General features: G+C 41.5%; 1 protein-coding gene across 1 annotated transcript in view; it reads right to left on the reverse strand.

Annotated features, from left to right (window-relative positions):
* Nucleotides 1–21,563, reverse strand: part of SLC6A19 (solute carrier family 6 member 19) — a 217,596-nt gene that overhangs the window by 33,139 nt on the left and 162,894 nt on the right. The window contains exons 8-10 of the mRNA XM_075828515.1: nt 17,645–17,801; nt 10,089–10,293; nt 779–938 (exon numbers count right to left, since the gene is read on the reverse strand). Of these exons, the coding sequence (XP_075684630.1) occupies nt 779–938; nt 10,089–10,293; nt 17,645–17,801 (522 nt within the window). The remainder of the gene's footprint in view (nt 1–778; nt 939–10,088; nt 10,294–17,644; nt 17,802–21,563) is intronic.

Below are 21,563 nucleotides of genomic sequence, written 5' to 3' on the forward strand. Positions count from 1 at the left end.
ATGCAAATTTTTGTAAATTTTCTCTAAAGTTTGTTGATTTTCACAAACAAATACTGAATTTATTGATCAAATTTTTCCACTAACATACAGTACAATATGTCACGAGAAAACAATCTCAGAATCGCTTGGATAGGTAAAAGCATTCACAAGTTATTATTGACACATATCAGATTTGAAAAAATTGGCTGCGTCCACAAGGCCAAAACAGGCTCAGTCCTGAAGGGGTTAATAAACTAGAGCATCAGATTGCACTTACATAATGTGTCAAATTTGCCAATTCCTCCGATGCATCATCATTCTTGAATGCTCTCCCACCATTTGAAACCAGATAGAGACTACAATGAGATCTAGTTGATGACCTGCCTAAATTGGTGTCCCTAACATAACCTATCCTGTGGATAGGTGAAAAATGGAAATTCTGGGAATATTAATAAGTAGCAAAAATCCATCAACATTTATAATACTGATGTTTACATACATTCATGGCATTTATATATTGTATAATCTTGTGTGGTTGGTGGTCCCTAATTTTTCAGGTTTTCCCACCAAACACATTTATCAACTATCCACAGGATAGTTGATAAATGTTTGATTGCTGGGACCCCCACAATCACTAGAATCATTTTCACCCACATTCCACAGCATGTGTGATCTTGTTTCAAATTCTATCGGTATTACAGAAACATACGAGGAGCTAGGAGAAGCATGCAAAAGAATGGGGGACCCCATTCAAGCGGACTACTTCTAAGAAGAGGTGAAAATTATTTTATAAACTTACCTGTCTACTCCATATATGTAAACCACTGAAAACATCTCAAAAAAAGCAATTATCAGCAAGGGGATAGATCCAGCAAAACTATCAAAGAGAGCGAGCCAATAATTTCCAGAATTCAGCACAAATATAAGTGCAATCAAGAATGAAACCACACATATCAGCCCTAAAAAAAATAAGGAAGAAAAAACATCTGCTCAATATTTATTTATTCATTTATTTATTTATTCATTTAATGATTTATCTCCCTTCCATTCATTCTTGTATCCACTTTTATCCTTTGCTTATGTCATCATTGCACAGTAACAGTACAGTGGTTTTCTGGAATGACCAGCTTATTGTATGTACTGTTATGCCGTGAGACGAGAGTGAATAATGGTCTTTAATAGCATTTCCCTAGGATGTGCTACAACTTTCTGACTGCTGCGCTTCACTTCATATCCGATTTTTTTCCCCAGAACAGTACCGCTTTGACTCAGTGAGAAGCAGGTCCTATAACAAAGTTCTCACCACTTTTTTTTGGGGATCAGTAGAAGTCTCAGTATTCGGACCTCCTCGATAATGAAATTATAGCAGAAATGACAAAACATTCTCCCCTTGATTTGTATGGTTCTTTATTTAGACATTTTGTGTCGAAGATGTTCTGTAATTAAAATGTCTAAATGGGGCTTGAAAGGCTTGAGGACTCTTAGGGTATGTTCACACGGGCTATTTTCAGCCGGAGATGAACGCCTCCAAAAATCTGCCCATTGATTTCAATGTGAAAAATGGCGTCCCGTTCCCACGGGTCGTTTTTTATGCGGCCATTTTTAAAAACGACCGCGTAAAAAAGCCTCATAAAAAGTGCATATCACTTCTTGAGCCGTTTTTGTAGCCGTTTTTCGTTGATTCAATCGAAAAACAGCTCCAATAACGGCCTTAAAAAACACAAGTTGCTTAAAAAACGGCTGAAAATCAGAGGCGGTTTTCACTTGAAAACAGCTCCGTATTTTCAGCCGTTTTTTGTTAAGCATGTGAACATAGCCTAAGGAGCACCAGAGTCCTTTCATTCTGAGAATTGGTGGTGGCCCAAGATCATAGATGTTATCTTCTGACACATAACTACGACATGTCAAAAGATCAACTTTGGATGGATTTTCCCAAATCATAAATTATCACCTATCCACAGGATAGGTGATAATTTACTGATCGATGGGGCCACACTGCTGGGACCCTAAAAATCATAAGAACGGGGATCCCAAACCCACAGGTCCTGCTCACTGCTCGAACGCAGTAAGGAGGACATTGAAAGGAGTGGCATTCGAGCAAAAGACAACCGAGTACAGAGTTTGGCTGTTTCCATCATACTCATACTTAATGCAAGCTTCTCTTATGTGCGGTTGAACAGTGAGAAGGAACTGGGGGTTCCCATGATCGGTGGGGGGCCTAGTAGTGGGGCCCCCAGTGATCAGAAAATGATCACCTATCCTATGGCTAGGTGATAATTTATGATTTTGGGAAAACCCCTTTTATCTTGTGTAATGACCGCGATCGCAGACTGCCGTCATCACTTACCCGCCTTGTGGCTGCGATCACAGACCGATGTGTTCCAGCTGGCATCTCCATTCTCGGAGACGCCAGCACTCTCGGCCGCATTGGAAGCACTGCCCCATGTAGGGTGCCCACGTGCGCTCGTTCCCAGCCCTAAAGGGCCAGCGCGCACCTACTTAAAGTTCCCTAACCAATCCCTATGCCCCCTGAATTATAAAAAGGACTCTGCCCACTTCCTCCTTGCTTGAGCGTTGTTGTGTCTGCCCATGTTCGTTATTGCAAATGTTATTGCAAATGCTTATTTTATGGTATCCTGCATCCTGTGTTCCCGTACCCTGTATCCCATATATAGTAATTGTGTTTGTTCCAGTGCGAAGTCAAGTGCATCTGTGCCAAGTGTCATCTGTGCCAAGTGTCATCAGTGTCACGTGTGTGCTACGCCATGTGTCTGCTATGCCACATATCTGCTACGCCAAGTGTCTGCCATGTCGAGTCTATGCCAAATCATCTATCCATGTACTCTTGTCCTGAAGACTGTTATAGACTATTGTTTGGCCAACTGCTACTCCGCTATGGCGGTTTGGCATAGTGGGTCCACATACCCCACAGCTGTGACATCTTGGAGGCAATCTAGGAGTCCCCGAGTCATTAATTAAAGAAATTATATACTGTATATAATTTAATTACTGTGTTGCAGCAGCATTGCTTGCCATGGGATACTACACTTGGTAGAGTAGGGGCTCACTTGAAAGAGGTCGCCGTGAAGTGGCAAGTGGGCTTATACAGTTTGATCAAAATGTTTACTAAGAACCACATGTTCGTACATTTTATTTTGCTGAGCCGCAATAGATCAAGTATAGCAAGTGGATGTGCGGTCCAGGTTTTCTTTTCTCCCCTTGGATATATACAAAGTCTGTCTTTTATTTCTTGTACCAGCACTCCACCCCCATTTTGCCCAGGTGGTTTTATTTGCAGGAAACTGCATAAAAAGTGTTCCTACATAATTGTTCTCAGTTGGCCCCTGAGAATACAAGGAAAGGTGAGCTTTTTCCATCTGTTAAGTTTTTTTGTGGTATTGTGTGGTGATCATTTGTTGTTGTGGTGCTGTATCTGTGGGGGGATGTGGTCCAGAGCCAAGGTGGCTTAGACTGGCAGCATAGGTGCTGTTGGTCTCCTGGGTTGCTCCCTCTGCAGGTGCGGTATTGCAGCGGTAATGGCTGCCATGGAATACTACACTTGGTAGAGTAGGGACTCACATGAAAGAGGCCGCCGTGAAGTGGCAAGTGGGCTTATACAGTTTGATCAAAATGTTTACTAAGAACCTACAATTTCCCCCACTCTTCTAGCTGTTCTTCTTCCACCGGATATAAGGTCTTGAAACACCGCGTAATCGTGGGTTCCTTTTTTGGATTCCTATATTTGTTGACCATAGATTCCTTTAAGGTATCCTTAACCCTGAAAACTTTAGTACAGAAAAAATATGAAAAAAATCCTCCAGCTCACCTTGTCACAAGAAGGGTATAAGAATCAGCACACGGATCCTCGTGTCGGCGCACGCGAAAGATACAGCAGAAACAGGGGAGTTGGATCCAGCGCTGAGAGTGCAAATTCTGTTAAAACGGGAATCTATTTCCAAGTTTTATTTTGTCTTGGTTAAAATCGCAGCAGAGAAGCTACGAACAAAAGTTAGTGACGGGTAGGTATAGTCCAAAGTACAGAGAGAAAAAGAGGATAGGCGGTAGCCTACGCGTTTCAGACCTTCGCTAGGTCCTTAGTCATGGCTTATGATAAGTCTGACTGTGCAGTCTAGACCTTTTGTAGCCAGTCAGTCTTGTGGATAATTAGTTAATTGCGGTTCAGAGCCGGAGGGAAAAGGAGGAGCCCCGTGAAACGCAATCTTTTATCTATTTCCTTAGCATAGAAGAAGTGGTTGTAAGGTATGGGAAGTTTTTCTGTATTGTATACAAGAAAATTAATTATAAATACATGCGTGAATTTAGATCCTAGGAGAGATGTCCGTATTTATTTGTAGATATGATATTACATTTTTGTATTGTGAACCTAAATCAGGAGAGACGGGGAACTCCGTTATTGTTTTTCGATTTAAATAAATTGTATTTATATGATGTTTCTTTTTTGCAGAAGCAACAGAATAGAAAAAGAGAAATTCGGAAGATTTTATAACATCGTGGCTCCTATTAGGTAACTATATTTAATTAAAAATTATTTGTCTGAAATATTGTTGTTTTAGCAGAAAAATATCCTTATATAGTAGCCTAAAAAACGCGATGCGTCGGAAGACTGGCTTGAAAAGTGAGATAGCGCCTACCATTGACTTAGATAAAGAACGATGGATTGTGTGTAAATATAGAAAAGTTCAAAAAAAGACGTACATTTAAAATAACAGAACACTGGTATTATACTTCTTAATATATATTAGTTTTTATTTCCTATTTTCGGGTTTCCGTTCATAAGATTTTTGGATTATTTATTAATGAATTAATTTGGTAGAACAACTAGTTTTCTGGATATATTAAGATTTTGTCGGTATTTTTATGATGGGACTGGAGAACTTCTTGATAATTATATATATCCAGATGTATTTTTATTTGTATTTTGCGGTACTGTTTGAAAAATATATATATGTGTGTAGTTCAGATACGAAAAATTGGATGTTTTATTTAGTACTATTAATGTAGTCTGTTACGTAGCTCCCGATCCATATTATTTCCTTGGCATTTAAATTTGTAAACTTTATTGTTTTGTGTAATTTAAACGAGTATCTGTCAATTAAAATAAAAACGGGTTTTATATCTTTGAAAGAAATGGGTTCGATCGACTGTCTGGAACATAGTGACAGTCGGGTTTAGTCGGGATCAAACCGGAGTGGTCTGGACGTTCCCTTTTCGTTTTTATTTTCTTTTGGTGTTTTGTTTTCTGTTTTTTATTTATGAGAAAATACTATGAATCTATTTAAATCATATTGTTTGCTACTCGTTAGTTATTTAGATCGGATCTATCAATAGAGTCGATTTTGTCCTATCAATAAATCCCTGGGATCTAATTGAAAATACTGGATTGGCATAGATGTCAGCTATGTTTTTAAACTAGTAAATTGCGTATTATAGGATGAAGTCAGAGAAGACCAAATGCCATGTTGTTGGCTTTAAAAATGGAACATAAGGTCTTTTCTTAAATTTAAGCCTTTTGGGACCCTTGTTTGAAGGCTGAAGATCCAGAAGGCTTCTCTTGTTTGTGTTATATGTTTAATATCCCCACCTCTTTTAGGGTTGTATATTTTTTCAATGGCATAGCAAGAAAAACTGTTGATTGTTCTATTATGTTAAGTTATGAAATGTTTGGCTACATTCGATGTATTAAGGATGTTTGGATTACGGATGTAGCCAAGGTGTTCAAGAATTCTTGTCTTAAACTTTCTATTTGTACATCCTATGTATTTCAAGTCACATATTGTGCATTCAATTATATATATGACCGAGTCGGAGTTACAATTCATATAATTTTTGATAGTATGTGTATCAGTATTAGCTGAATTTGAAAAAACCTTTTTCGGTATTGCATATGAGCACACTTTACATGGGTTGTTTCCACACTTAAAAAATCCTTTTTGTTCCAGCCATGAACCTTTTGTTTTGATGGGGCTGAAAAATGATGGAGAAAGTGTCGTGGCCAATGATGGAGCTCTACGTGGGACTATTCTACACCCGTTTTTGAGGATGTCTTCCAGGACTGGGTCTTCTTTGAGCATGGGTAAGTGTTTATTCACAATTCTTTTTATACTTTTAAATTGACTACTTTGTTGCAAGACTAGTGTGGGTATGTTGGATGTTAATTTTGGATTTTTATTTTGGGACAGAAGGATGTCTCTATTTTTCTTAGCTGTTACTTTGTCTGCTCTATCCAGCGACCAACGTGGGTACCCCCTGTTGGATAGTCTACTGTGTATAAGTTGTGTTTCAGTTTTGAATTGTGCATCTGAGCTGCAGTTGCGTTTTGCTCTGCACAGTTCACCCACTGGAATAGAGACAATGGTCTGTTTAGAGTGATTACTACCTGCATGCAAGATGGTATTGCCAGCTGTTGGTTTTCTATAGGTTTTTGTGTGTATCTGGATACCATCTTCTCCTTTCAGTTCCAGATCTAAAAATATGATGTTGGTTTTGGCAAATATATATGTAAACCTAAGATTGTAATCGTTGGAATTGAGGAAATCCACAAAATCTTTTATGGCAGATACATCTCCCTCCCAGATGAACAGGAGGTCATCGATGTATCTGCCATACCAATTGATATTGTCTCCAAATGGATTTTTTGTGGAAAAGATAGTTTTTTCCTCCCACCACGCCATAACTAAGTTCGCCAAAGATGGAGAAAATTTTGCCCCCATTGAGACCCCCTTTAGTTGGAGGTAGTATTTGGTATCAAAATAGAAATAGTTGTGTGTTAATAAAAAGGTGAGAATTTCCAGGATGTATTTTTGTAATGAGTCACTATAGTTGCTGTGTTTGTTCAAGTGATGTTTTATGGCAGCGTGAGCTACATTATGAGGTATACTCGGATAAAGAGACTGGCTACAAAAGGTCTAGACTGCACAGTCAGACTTATCATAAGCCATGACTAAGGACCTAGCGAAGGTCTGAAACGTGTAGGCTACCGCCTATCCTCTTTTTCTCTCTGTACTTTGGACTATACCTACCCGTCACTAACTTTTGTTCGTAGCTTCTCTGCTGCGATTTTAACCAAGACAAAATAAAACTTGGAAATAGATTCCCGTTTTAACAGAATTTGCACTCTCAGCGCTGGATCCAACTCCCCTGTTTCTCCTGAAAACTTTAGTTACTTTAGCTGGGTCATGATCTGAGTCTTCTGGACCCTCGTAGCAAACAGCTCTAATCAATTTCCCAATATGCTCCACAAGGAATACATTTTTGGAAGCATCTTCTTCTTCCAACGATAATCCCACCACATCAAGGACTCTAACATCCTGAATCAGGATGAGGTGCTTGCTCCCCATCTCCTAGTTTGTGATGAGCATTGGTCCCGTAAGTCCTCACAGAGCTCCACCATGGAGAACCAGACAAAGACCTTTACCTACAACCTAAGTTCACGTGAGGATGGTGCAACATTAGACTCACATCTTAGACAATCTCCTAGAGACAGGAAAAGACACTGCCTTTCAAAAGGTGCATCCGTAAGGAAATCACACTTACTACAGAGGCGATCCACAGAGTCACCTGGCAAGGTAATGTCACAAACTCTACAAACAAGGTTACAATGTTTTGAAAATCTTTATCCATGACCTGAATCCTGATGTTAATCGTGTTAATACACACAATGGATCAGCGACAATAAAAAAAATAGAACACCCCCAGTGCACACTCCACTTACCAGTCTGTTAAACAGCAAAACACTGAGTAGCCCCCCCTACCTCCTTAAATACAGCCCGTTATTAAGGGTGGGGGGAGAGCAAGATGGAGGGCACCAAACTGCCATGACTTGAAAAGCTCCTCAAACTCCTTCAAAAAAGGCTTAACCAACCCCATCCTGCCAAGCTAAACGTTAGCAAAGGGATAACAAACAATTTTAACATTTCTCTGAGCAAAAAAGAAGATATGAAGACAGGGTACAGCATCATACCTGTCTCTATGGCCCAAACAAAGATGGCTGCCGCAGGTTAAAAGTGCTAGTGTGCATGCACTGCCACGACAATTTGACCCCCACAATATCTGGGTTATACAGTTAATGGGAGCTGCGCCTGCACTATACCAACGGCTCTAATACAAACAAATACATGGAGCAGTGAACAGAAGCGCCAGTTTCCAGCCTAAAGATACCTGCTGTCAGCTGGCAAAAGCTTGCCAACGTCAAAAGCCAGAAACTGACACCAATGCAGGAGAAATATACAACGACTTGGTGTGAGCGGTCACCAGTCCCAACACCCACATGTAGGACTAAATTAAAAAAAACAGCATAGTGGCGGGGCTAGGGGGCCTTTACAGACTAACTTTAAATTTTAGGCTGAGTTCACACGTGGTGAATACGCTGCATAATAGCATGCAGCATATCCGCCCTGTGGTGCAGTTTTTCGCCCGGAATATCCGCTGCAAAAAACTGCAGGACCTAGCAGTCTGGCCGGCCACCTAGCATGCCGTCCACCCGGGATGGCTGTGATTGGCAAAAGTGGCAGTCACATGGGATAAAGCATCATCCAGGAGGCTGGCCCTCCGACGCCATCCATGGGGGAGGAAACACAGACTCCTAGGTAAGTATAATATATTTTTTGTTTTCGGAGTTGCGTTATTTGCAACGGGAACGCTATGAACCCGCTGCAAAAAAACTAAAAAAATTGCCATTTGTGGCGGAATTTACCTCCGCCATTTGTGGCGGAATCCCGCAACAAATAAGCAGCGTTTATGTAAATACAATTGAAATGCTGAGGAATAAAGCTCTGCACCGTAGGTCAATTTCTGAGAGGTTTTTCAACTCCGTATTTACGCAGCGTGTGGATTTGTTTTATCTCATCCCCTTTGCTGCTACTGCATTTGCTGCAGAAAATCTGCAGTATTTACACAGCGTGTGAACTGGCCCTTATAGTTTTACTTTGTCATTGATCCCAGCATGCAAGCATGCAGCAGGGGGATATATCCCCATATTTATGTGCTGCTGTGCAGGACAACCAGGATTTACTTTTTTAACCCCATAATGACCGGTCCTGAAAAGGTCTTAATGACCAGCTACATTTTTCAGTTTTTACCTCTCTGCATTTCAGCAGCCATAACTTTTTTTTATTTTTTCATTGAGGTGGCCGTATGAGGCCTTCTTTTCTGTGGGAGAAATTGTATTATATTTTTCATAGTAGAGGTAGAAAAACATTATTTTTACGGCGTGAATATAAGAAAAAGCGATTCTCTGCATAGTTTTTCTTGTTTATTTTTTTCCTATTCACGTTTCACGCTAAATAACCCATAAGATTTTTCTTAAGCTTATTGCGGTCATTTAGATACCTAATATGTGTAGGTGTTTTGTTATTATTTAGCGTAGAGGCAATAAGATATATTTTATGCAAAATAAGGACTGGTTTTTTTTGGACTTTTTTTAAATTTATTAATTTTTTTGTTACTTTTTTTTAAATCCCATTAAGGGATAACTTTATTTATTAATTTTATTTTTTACTTGTAATGTATTAGCATACTCCTGTATGCTAATGCATTATACTATGTCATTATACCATGTGTGCACCAACAGCAGGCTTGCTGAACAGGCAGCCCTGGGGTCCTTTGTAGGTCCCGAGGGCTAACTGCAGAGGGATTCCCCGGTGTTTGATCACGTCACCGGGTTTCCGATGACAAGATCAAAGCGGGGAATTCCCTTTGATCTTGCCGCGGTCACGCACCGCGGCGATCAAAGGGTTAAACAGCTGGGTTCCGAATGTTTTCCGACCCCATCTGTACTCAGCAGGCTGCTCTAAGATCATGATTAAAGGATGAGCTCTCACAGGAACGCTCATCAGCCTCTTCTACAGCGACGCCAAAAGACGTCGCTGGAAACTAAGGACATGCACCGCCTGCCATCAAAAGACGGTGGGCGGTCATTAAGGGGTTAAACATGCTTTTATAACTGGTCAGGGCAAAATGTGAAAATCTACCCTAACCTTTTTTTTAGCTCATGCCTGAATGTTTTAGTGCATCTTGATGTGTATGTTGTGCTGCATATATACTTTTAAATATGTCTACAGTATATCCGATAATTGAAAATAGGAACATACCTGTGACAGCTTCTTTTGGCCATGATTTTGGTATTATTTTTAGATCCATTAATGGTACTAATACCCCTTCCATATTACCAAACATGGAAGAGAGCCCCAAGCAAAAGAGCATTATAAAGAACAAAACAGACCAGAGAGGGGACACTGGCATTTTTGTAATAGCCTCTGTGAATACAATAAAAGCTAATCCTGTTCCTTCAACACCCTATGGAGTGAAACACAGTATAATTAGTTAATTAGTTAATGTACTTTTAAATATACAGTAGATATTGTTACTTGTATAATACAAAAAAAAGGACCAGTCCGATTGTCCGCGATGAAAAAGCTAGTGGCACACCATGTGCAAGGTTTAAAAATAAGTATTTCATTATATTGGGTGTACACTTAATCAAAATCTCATTCAAAATAAGCATTTTCCATTACCCATTAATAACTTTAATATGAAAAAATATTCCCTTTTAAAGGGGTATTAGCAACTTAAACATTTATAGCATATCCACGGGAAATGCCATACATGTCTGATAGATGCAGGTCCTACTACTGGGACCAGCATCTATCTCTAGAACGGGGGTTGCCTGAAAACTGTCCTGTCTGGTGAGGTGGCTTCGCATGTGTGCGACTTCCCTCCATTCATCCTAGTGGAATTACTGAAACTTGGCTGTTTCCGTAACACGCATAGGAATAAATGGAGAGAGTCATATGTGCACAGGGCCGCCATCAGAAAATTCAGGGCCCCATACAATGAGATTGGTCAGGGCCCTTGGGGGTTTACCATTTGAGCCTTTAAAGGGAGGGAAGTGAGCAGAATGGTCAGCAGGAAGCATAGTAAGCAGAGACCACTGGGAAGTTTGTCAAAGGGGTTTTCTGAGATATTAAAATTAGTTTAATAGGGCTCTAGGTTGAAAATAGATAAAATTGTAATGCACTTATTTTAGTAATTCTGTTCCATTCATGCACCACAGGTACCCGCCTGTCTCCAGTCATCTCTGCTTACCTTGCTTACACAATGACGTGATTTGTTGATGTCACGTGATTGTGGCAGCCAGTCACCGCCGTACTATGTAAGGGTACTAGAGGTATGGGAACGGCACAGTATTTACAGTAAACACATATACAATTAGGGAAAAAAGACAAGAACCAATCTGGTATATAAAGGCACTCGACTCGTTGCTTATAAAAATAGAAAAATTCTTTATTGATACAATTATATTAATTTAAAAATTGAACAACTGCATCAAGGGTAATCCCATATTGTAGAAAAACAACAAAACACACCTGGCCAGGTAGCGAACTAATGTCAGTAAAATAGTATTCCAATCAAATTATATGCCATTAAGGGGAATAAGTCACATATGGAATTATAGATATATTAATATAGGATGATATACCTAGGCATATAAACAAGATATAAATATTAAGACTACAAAAAATATCTCTAAGGCATCATTTACACAAGCGCAATATACGCGCGTGCGACGCGCGTGCTTTTCACGCGTGTCGTACGCACCTATATTAGGCTATGGGGCAGTGCAGACAGTCCATGCGTTTTGCACAGCATGAGTCCGCTGCGTAAAACTCACGACATGTTCTATATTTCGCCGTTTTTCGCACATCACGCACCCATTGAAGTCAATGGGTGCGTGAAAATCACGCAGGTCGCACGGAAGCACTTACGTGCGAACTGCGTGATTCGCGCAACAGCTGTCAAACTCTAAATGTAAACAGAAAAGCACCACGTGCTTTTCTGTTTACAAACATCCAAATGGAGTGTCATAATGATGGCGGCTGCGCGAAAATCACGCAGCCGCGCATCATACACTGATGACATACGCAGTTGTTAAGTGCATTTTGCGCACGCAAAACGCCGCGTTTTTTGCGTGCGCAAAACGCACACGCTCGTGTAAATCAGGCCTAATAGTACAATAACCTGAGGACCGAAAGGTAATAATAATAAAGCAGAATACTGCGTGCTAAATCAAATTCAGTACATAATCAAATGACAGGAAATCAGCTACTATGTTCTTGTCCTAGTTTAGACAGGACAATCTATGTTCTCAATGAATGTCCCATTTGCACAGTATTTGGGTCTGGGGTAGAATATACAAAAGGACAAAGAGAGCATTTAACGAGCAGATTGTATACTCATCCATCAGTTGGATATTTCAACCTGAGACGTATATGGCCATATATGCCGCCTTTCATCAGAGACGCTTGTCATCCATTCAATTCAATGGTATTTGTGGGCTAATCACATCCACAGCAGTCCCACAATAGATGGTATGGGTTTTGTCTGGATTCCAGACCATATGGGATCAAGCAGTCTTCTAACCGGGTGCAAAGTGTCCGTAATAAAGCATCCAAAGTCCAATACTTGCCAAAAACCAAGCCCTCAAGCTGAGCAGTAAACTCCTCATTAGGTAATAGCAGGTGTATAGAGACACATAGGAACCAGGCGAATAAGCACCAGCAGGACACTGGTAAGGCCGCGTGTGGTGCGGCATGTAGTCAAAACATGGCCGAGACTAAAGTCGCAGGCGTGTGACATATAGACATGTGGGCTATGTGCACTGATGCATTTCGTCACCATGTGACTGCCTCAGAGCGTTGCGTAGCGGTCCCGGTAAGGGGTAGGTATTTGAAGTTTATAAGGTACTTCACATACCTACCCCTTAATGGGACCGCAACGTAACACTCTGAGGAAGTCACGGGGTGACGAAACGCGTCAGCGCACATTGTCCACATGTCTATACGTCACACACCTGAGACTTTGGTCTCAGGTTATTGTACTATTAGACATCATTTTTGTAGTCTTAATATTTATATCTTGTTTATATGCCTAGGTATATCATCCTATATTAATATATGTGTACTTCCATATGTAACTTATTCCCCTTAATGGTAAATTATTTGATTGTAATACTATTGTACTGACATTAATTAGCTACCTGGCCAGGTGTGTGTTGTTGTTTTTCTACTATATGGGATTACCCTTGATGCAGTTGTTCAATTTTTTAATTAATATAATTGTATCAATAAATAATTTTTCTATTTTTATAAGCAACGAGTCGAGTGCCTTTATATACCAGATTGGTTCTGGTCTTTTTTCCATATGTAGTATTCTGGTGGCACCATACTATTTGTAATGTACTCTGTTTTGCTCTGGGAGATGTTTTTAATCTCTTTTCCTGTTTACAAATACAATTACCTTTATTTTTAAAGTTCTAGCCCTATTGAAACTAATTTAAATGGAATCTGTCACCGGGTTTATGCTGCTCTATCTTAGGGCAGCTTAAAGTAGTGCCGGAAATCCTGATTTAATTGAAGTGTCACTTGTCAATATGGTGTAGTTTTCATAAAATCACAGTTTATCAGGTTCAGCGAGCCGAGTCAGGAGTCCTCCTAATGATGTGCACGTGCTAATTCTGGGGTCCTCCATATTCATTATATGCAGGCTAATCCATCCCACAACTGCTGATTGACAGCTGTCTTTTCTATGCACAGTAAGGCTGGGTTCACACGACCTATTTTCAGACGTAAACGAGGCGTTTTAAGCCTCGATTTACGTCTGAAAATACGGCTCCAATACGTCGGCAAACATCTGCACATTCATTTGAATGGGTTTGCCGACGTACTGTGCCGACGACCTGTCATTTACGCGTCGCTGTCAAACGACGACGCGTAAAAAAGACGGCTCGTCAAAAGAAGTGCAGGACACTTCTTGAGACGTAATTTGAGCCGTTTTTCATTGATTCCAATGAAGAACAGCTCCAAATTACGGCCGTAATTGACGCCTCACAAAACGCGAGTACATGCATTTACGTCTGAAATTACGGAGCTGTTTTCTCCTGAAACCAGCTCCGTAATTTCAGACGTAAATGCAGTTATCGTGTGCACATACCCAAATAGGGAGAAAGCTGTCAATCAGAAGCAGGGGAAGCACGCTGTGCTCCGCTTGCGCTGCAACTGGTAAAACAGTAATTTTTTTGAAAACTACACCATATTTACAAGTGACAGACCCCTGAAATCAGGTTGTCTGCCAATACTTTGTGGTGCCCTAAGATCGGGCAGCATAAATCTGGTGACAGATTCCCTTTAATCATAAACAACATCAACCATTTCTCACCTACCCCTTCTCATATACAGTGTGTGAAAATAAATAAATATATATATATATATATATATATATATATATATATATATTCACATACATACATATAAGTACATATATATGTATATATATGTGTGTGTGTGTGTGTGTGTGTATATATATATATATATATATATATATATATATATATATATACACACACACACACACACACACATATATATATACATATTTTAAAAGTGTGGTGGGCCCTGAAGTCTCCCACATAATTTTTTTAAAATAAACTTCTATTATGTAGTGATGCAACATTGGCATCACATTACATCGCCAGGTCACAATGGAGCCTGGGTGGGCCTGGGTGCAGGGGCGTAGCTAATGGCTCATGGGCCCCGGGTCGAAAGTTTTTCTTGCCCCCCCAGGTTCTTCTCCTGGCCAACACTCCGCAGCTTTTAGCTGCATCGCTGGTTCTCCTAAGTGACCCAACGATGCAGCACTATCAGCCAGGGGTGTCGCTAAGGACTTAAAACATCAGGGGAGACAGCATATGGAAGGATACATTGGCTCAGGAGACTTTATCACATATGATAGGCTCAGATATAGGACCCAGCTCGCTGACATTGCGGCTCAAGCGCTGGACCCAGGAAAGGTAAGTATAATAATTGCTTTTCATTTTTGTGTTACAAATTTTTGGTGTGTTTTTTACAGGTTCGGTTGTTGGACTACTTCGAATTCGAGAACTACTTAAATGACGGCTTTTCTTATTTTAAATAAAATGGTTAACGCAGTGGCGGATTAAGTGTACTATGGGCCCTGGGCTGTTGACACAACTTGGGCCCCCTCCTTTCCCCTCACGCAATTCAACCCCCCCAACCCGCTGACACTGTACCCGTCAGTGCCACTGACCTGACGGATACAGGTTTTAGCACTAGATACAGCTGTTCTGTTTACAGGATACAAAGCAGCTGTATCTCAAAAAGTAAAAATTATTTTTAATAAAAAGTAATTAGAAAGTTGCACCAAACACACTGATACACGGTTTTATTAAAGAAAAGATAAATAATAAAAATTAAAAATTCTTACACCTCTCTTTAAAGTGAAACTAAACTTTTAAAAAATGTTTCGGTGGGGGCACCGAGCACTGAGACTCCCACCGATCGCTAAAATTAAGCGGCAGAAGCGTTCGGTTGAATGCTGCGCCGCTTCATTTCTGATCAGCATTCCTCAGAGTCGTGTACGTCCGTACACCGCCCGCTCAGCTTTCCGAGAAAAGTAGATCAGAAACTAAGAGGCACAGCGGTCACCTGAGTGCTTCTGCCACTTTGTTTTAGCGATTGGTGGGGGCCTCAGTGCCTGGACCCCCACCGATCAAAACTTCTTACATTTCACTATAACATGTCAAAAGTTTTTTAGAAGTTTAAATGGATTTTCCCTTGAGGGACATTTATGACATATCCACAGGATATGTCATAAATGTCAGATAGATGTGGGTCCCACCTCTGGGACCCGCACCTATCTCTAGAACGGGGGTCCCCTAAACACCGTTCTACCGCTTTCTGCTCTTTCTGACTTCATGGTCGGGTGTTACGGAAACAGCGTAGCTCGCTGGGCTACGCTGTTTCCGTAACTCTCATAGTAGTGAATGGCAGTTACGGAAGCAGTGTAGCATGCGAGCTACGCTGTTTCCGTAACGACCATTCAGTTCTATGGGACTTACGGAAACAGCGTAGCTCAGCGAGCTATGCTGTTTTCGTAACTCCTGACCATGAAGTTAGGAAGTGGCCGGGAGGCAGGGAGAGCAGAAAGAGGTGGAATGGGGTTTAGGGGGCCCCGTTCTAAAGATAGGTGTGGGTCCCAAAGGTGGGACCCACATCTATCTGACGTTTATGACATATTCTGTGGATATGTCATAAATGTCCCTCATGGGGAAACCCCCTTAAGTAGTCAGACACCCCTCCCCTTGTATTAAAATAACTTCTGAGGGTTGTATGGGGGGATTTATATTGCAAGGGGTGGTCAGATCGTCTGACTGACACTCGGTGGGGGGGGGGATATCCCTCCTATATAGACCTCAGCAGTTAGTTGCTCAGACCCCCTAACGAGGATTGTGTGGGGAATTTTTATTTCCATAAAATATTTTTTCCATGTACTTGTATTTTTTTAAACTTTATTACTGCCACCTTAGTAATGGCCACTGGCTGATTGCTTGAATCCGTTACTAAGGTGGGGCTTAATGTTAGCGGTTGAAAAGGCTAGCACTAACCCCCATTTTTACCCCAGTACCCACCGCCACTTGTGGTACCGGGAAGAGCCAGGTATGATCCAGTACCCGACCATCTGTAGTGATGCAGGCTAGCATTATCAGGGTGGGAACGGCCCCTATTTTTGGGCTATCCCAGCCTAATAATACCAGCCTGCGGCCACCCCAGTACCAGCTCTTCACAGTACCCCTGGTGGTGGTGGGTACCGGGGTAATAATGGGGGTCAGTGTTAGCCTCTACACCAGCTAACACTAAGCTAACACTAAGCCCCGCCTTAGTAATGGACGCTGTTAATCAGCCAGCGGCCATTACTATGGCAGTAGTAATAAAGTTTTAAAAAAAATACAAGAACATAATAATAAAAAAAACACACAACCCTCGTTAACCATTTTATTGAAAATAAAAAAAGCCGTCATTGAAGTAGTCCTTAAATCCATAGTACTCCAATAACTGAACTTGTAAAAAAAAGCACAAACACAAAAAAAACCATTAGTAAAACATGTGGTAGGCTTAGATACAGGGCCACAGCAGACAGTAATCTTATGCAGTATAAGCTTACTGTATGCTGAGGCCCTGTATCTAAGCCTATTATGTTGTAGGCTTAGATACAGGGCCCATCCGACAGATCACACATGGGCCACATGTCAAAGCCTACCATGCGGTAGGCTTCGATACAGGGCCCATGTGTGATCCTGTCTGCTGAACCTACCCCATGGCAGACTTAGATAAAGGGCCCAGCAGACAGTAACATTATACTTATCCTCCTCCTGGCTCCGGGCGCAGCGGAGGTCCTGACGCCATCCAGTAAATAATAGAAAAGTAATCAGAATTCTTTCAAGGGTTTTCTGACAATTTGAAATAACCCTAAAGCACCTCCAAATAATAACCTAACAATACATTTTGTCTTACACTTTCCTTTAAAATGGTGCTCCGTCCAACAGCACAGATTTTTTTTTTGCTGCTTTCCCTAAAGAGCATTTACTATTTTTGATAGTCAGGCAAAGAAAATAACTTATGACCACCAACTCTACACTATGAGGCCCCTGCCAAACAACTCTCTGAATATAAGCGTTTTGGACTTCCCAGTAAATAAGACATGGGGCAGTGAGCCATTAGGGATAACATTAACAATTAAGAATTTTGTAGGTTTTGAATGCATTTAAGATATAAATATGATATAAATATCCTACCTCAGATAGAATGGTATTTAGATCACATTTAGGAAGCTGAAGAGGTGCAACCATCTCTGGTTTAGTCTGATTAAAATAATTCAGCATGTGATCATAATTATCCTGAGTTATATTTCCCTCTGGCCAATCAAAAGTATTGGTAAGTGTCAGGATGTTGCTGAAACACAATAAAAGGCTCTTAAAAAAGTTAAGTCAATAAAGTATGTTAATAAAATAATAATACTTTTTGTACTAGCTAAATTTATTTAATGCTGTGCAGTATGTTACTCTAAATTGGTAAATTTATTGGATGTAGGTGGTCTGTGTGCTTTTCAACTGTGCATGGTTGTGTAAAGGGAACTAAAATATAAACTAAAGCAATGCATTTGACGTATCTGAAGAGTAACAGCGCTTTCCGAAAATGTCAGACATGTCAGAAGTTTTGATCGATTGCTGAAACGAAGGGGCCGAAGCGCTCAGCAGAGTTCTCTGCCACTTATATGTGTAAGGGTATGTGCACACACACTAATTACGTCCGTAATTGACGGACGTATTTCGGCCGCAAGTACCGGACCGAACACAGTGCAGGGAGCCGGGCTCCTAGCATCATACTTATGTACGATGCTAGGAGTCCCTGCCTCGCTGCAGGACAACTGTCCCGTACTGTAATCATGTTTTCAGTACGGGACAGTAGTTCCACGGGGAGGCAGGGACTCCTAGAGTCGTACATAAGTATGATGCTAGGAGCCCGGCTCCCTGCACTGTGTTCGGTCCGGGACTTGCGGCCGAAATACGTCCGTCAAATACGGACGTAATTAGTGTGTGTGCACATACCCTAACTGTGAAAACGTTTTGCACAGTCTGCTTTGAAATCAATGCCTGGGAGAGAGCTTGCTGATGCAGTATAACTACCTTGTGTCTTGTTGCTTTGCTCAGTCTTGCCATGGTGGACCTATGACATGAAACTTTCTTCCACAACCTCACCTTTGTAGCTTGGCTGTTCCTCACCTAGTTTTAAGCTCCCTACACCTGTTTCTGTTACAGTTAATGACCGTTTTCAGCCTACACATGAAAATGATAATCATTATCACCTGTTTGGTATAATTGGTTAATCATATACCTGACTACAATCCTACAAAATCCATGACTATGTGCAATTGTACCTAGAAGAATTGATGCTGACTTGAAGGCAAAGAAGGCAAAGGGTGGTCACACCAAATATTGATTTTTATACTTCTTTTTTGTTTATTCACTTTGTATTTGGTTAATTGATTAACCACTTCCTGACCAGAGGCTTTACCCCCCTTCCTGTCCAGGACCATTTTCAAGTTTTAGCCATGTGCTGATTTAAAAGCAAATTGTTCTTCTATTACTCTTCCAACCTACATGTATTTGGTCTTTTTTTTCTCAGAACATGTTGGGCTTGATATATTACTTTTTACTCGATAAAAAGTAAAATAGATATATTTTAGTTTTTAAAAAATGTAAAAGGAAAGAGGGAAATATTTAAAAATGTCAATATGTAACTTTAGTTTAGTTTCTTTTACATCTGGTGCATGCCACTGGGTAAACACACCTAAATACATATTTGGAAACTTCTGTGACTGTAATAATACCAAATATGTGTGCATTTCATACCTGTTGGGCACAAGGCAGAGCTTACAATGAATGGTGCGAAAACTGACTTTGAGAGCAAATTTTCCAAAGCTGGTTTGCTGACACCATACGAACAGTGCAGATGTTGTGAAGTGCCAAGACACTGTCAACACCCCCAAAATGACTCTTTTTTTGGAAATTAGACCCCCAAGGTATTGGTTTAGTGTTATAAAAAATATTTTAGCCGTCTATTGTTTACAAGACAATTCATTGACTTTGATGGAAAAAATTAAAACTGGCATTTTTTTTCCAAATAATATGTAAATTTAGGTGACCTTTTCTGACATCTGGTGCATGCCACTGGGCAAACACACCTGAATACATATGTGGCAACTTCTGCTAACTTCAACGATGCCAATGAATGGTGCAAAAACTGGCTTTTGGAGAGCAGATTTTCCAAAGCGATCTTTGAGCATGCAACCAGTGTTGCGGCCAAAGTCGCCATGTAGCCCCAGCCTAAAACTGTACAATACATCAATATATATTTTATGAAAAATAAATAGATAAAAATAATAATAATCTTTATTTGTATAACACAAAAAAAAATCTATCTATGTATCTCATACCTGTCTATCTGACTAGTCGGTTGAAGGTAGTCGGTTAACGATGGTATAACGTCCGTGGTCGCTGACCACGAACTCCTCCCATCCTGCCGACGCATTTCTCTCCAGAAATGCCAGCACATGCGGCCGTCCTGTTCCGCAGTGGCCAATAGGGTACGAGCGAGAGCTCAGTCCAGCCTTAAAGAGCCAGAGCACACACATGTGTAAGATTGTTCTGATTGCTCCCAGATCATCCTGGACTATAAGAAGGGCCTTATCCCTTCCTGCATTTCCTGAGCATTGTTTGTACCTACCCATGTCTGTCTTTGCAAATGGTCCCTTGAGTGTTTCACAGTTCCAGTTCCAGAGTTCCCGTTCCTGCTATCTCCATCCTGTATTCCATGCTACTGTGTTCCTGTGCTGTACAGTGTTGGAGTCGTGTTGTGTCGCCTACTACACCCGCTGTGTTTCATCGCACCTGTTGTCTGCCTGCTGCCAGAGTTCCATCCGAGCCTAAACCCTCACTACTGTCTGAATCACCACAGGTACCTTATCCGAACTATAGACATTGACTTTGTACCCTATTTGGCCAGTTGCTATACTGCTACAGCGGTACGGCCCAGTGGGTCCACACACCCATCATAACAGTACGCTCAGGCCATGGACTCCGCTGGTCAACTCAAGACCGTGACGACATCACAAGCCATGCAGTCGGATATGCTAGTCTGCCAATTATGACAGCACCAACTCCTCCAGGCGGTGAACTCCATTACACAGCGACTGGATGCGCAAGCTGCAGTTCCCCCAGGACCTGCTCCTATTGCCTCTGCTGTTCCTCCTACTACACCTCCTTGCAGTATGGATCTTCCAACTACACCTCCTGGCAGTGCTGCCCCCCCACCCCGATTTTCTCTGCCACTACCTCATCACTATGATGGTGACGCGAGGACCTGCAGGGGATTTCTCAACCGGTGCCAGATCCACTTCAGCCTGTATGCTGGAGCATTTTCCACTGACGGCGCAAGGGTCGCTTTCATCGTCTCTCTCCTTACTGGCAGGGCCCTAATTTTGGAGAACAGCATCTGGGAACGACAGGGACCAGAGACCCGTGATCTCCAGGTGTTACTAAGGACATTTCGTATGGTGTTTGAGGAACCTGGACGAGTCTCGTCGGCAGCCGCCTCCTTGCTGAGCCTTCGCCAGAGAGACACTTCTGTGGTTGAGTACGCCATTCACTTCTGCACCCTAGCGTGATAGTTGTAATGGAACAACGAGGCCTTGGTGGCAACATTTTGGCAGGGACTGTCCCCCGTGATTAAGGACGAGCTTGCTGCTCGAGATCTGCCATCTACCCTGGACGATCTCATTCATCTGGCCTCCTGGATTGACATAAGGATCTGGGAATGGTACCAAGAGGCTCGTCGGGAGGTAGGACTCCCTAGTCCGGCTCTCACATTTCAGCAACCCCTGCTGTTCTCATCTGCTGTTCCACATAAGTCTTTGAAGATGGACCATCTCAAACTCTCTATCCAGGAGAGACAACACAGACGCACTTTGCGACCATGACCATAGTGTTCGGCGAGAGAACGCACCGGATCTCTGCCAATCTGGACTCTGGATCCGCAGCTAACTTAATTCGGAGAGACCTGGTGGGTTTTCTCCAGTTGCCAACAAGCCCTCTGGAGAGGCCTTTGATCATTGCCTAAGTGAATCTACTGCCTCAGCCAGACCCGATTGTAGCT

The sequence above is a fragment of the Rhinoderma darwinii genome, chromosome 5, assembly GCF_050947455.1.
Source record: "Rhinoderma darwinii isolate aRhiDar2 chromosome 5, aRhiDar2.hap1, whole genome shotgun sequence".
Taxonomy (NCBI): domain Eukaryota; kingdom Metazoa; phylum Chordata; class Amphibia; order Anura; family Rhinodermatidae; genus Rhinoderma; species Rhinoderma darwinii.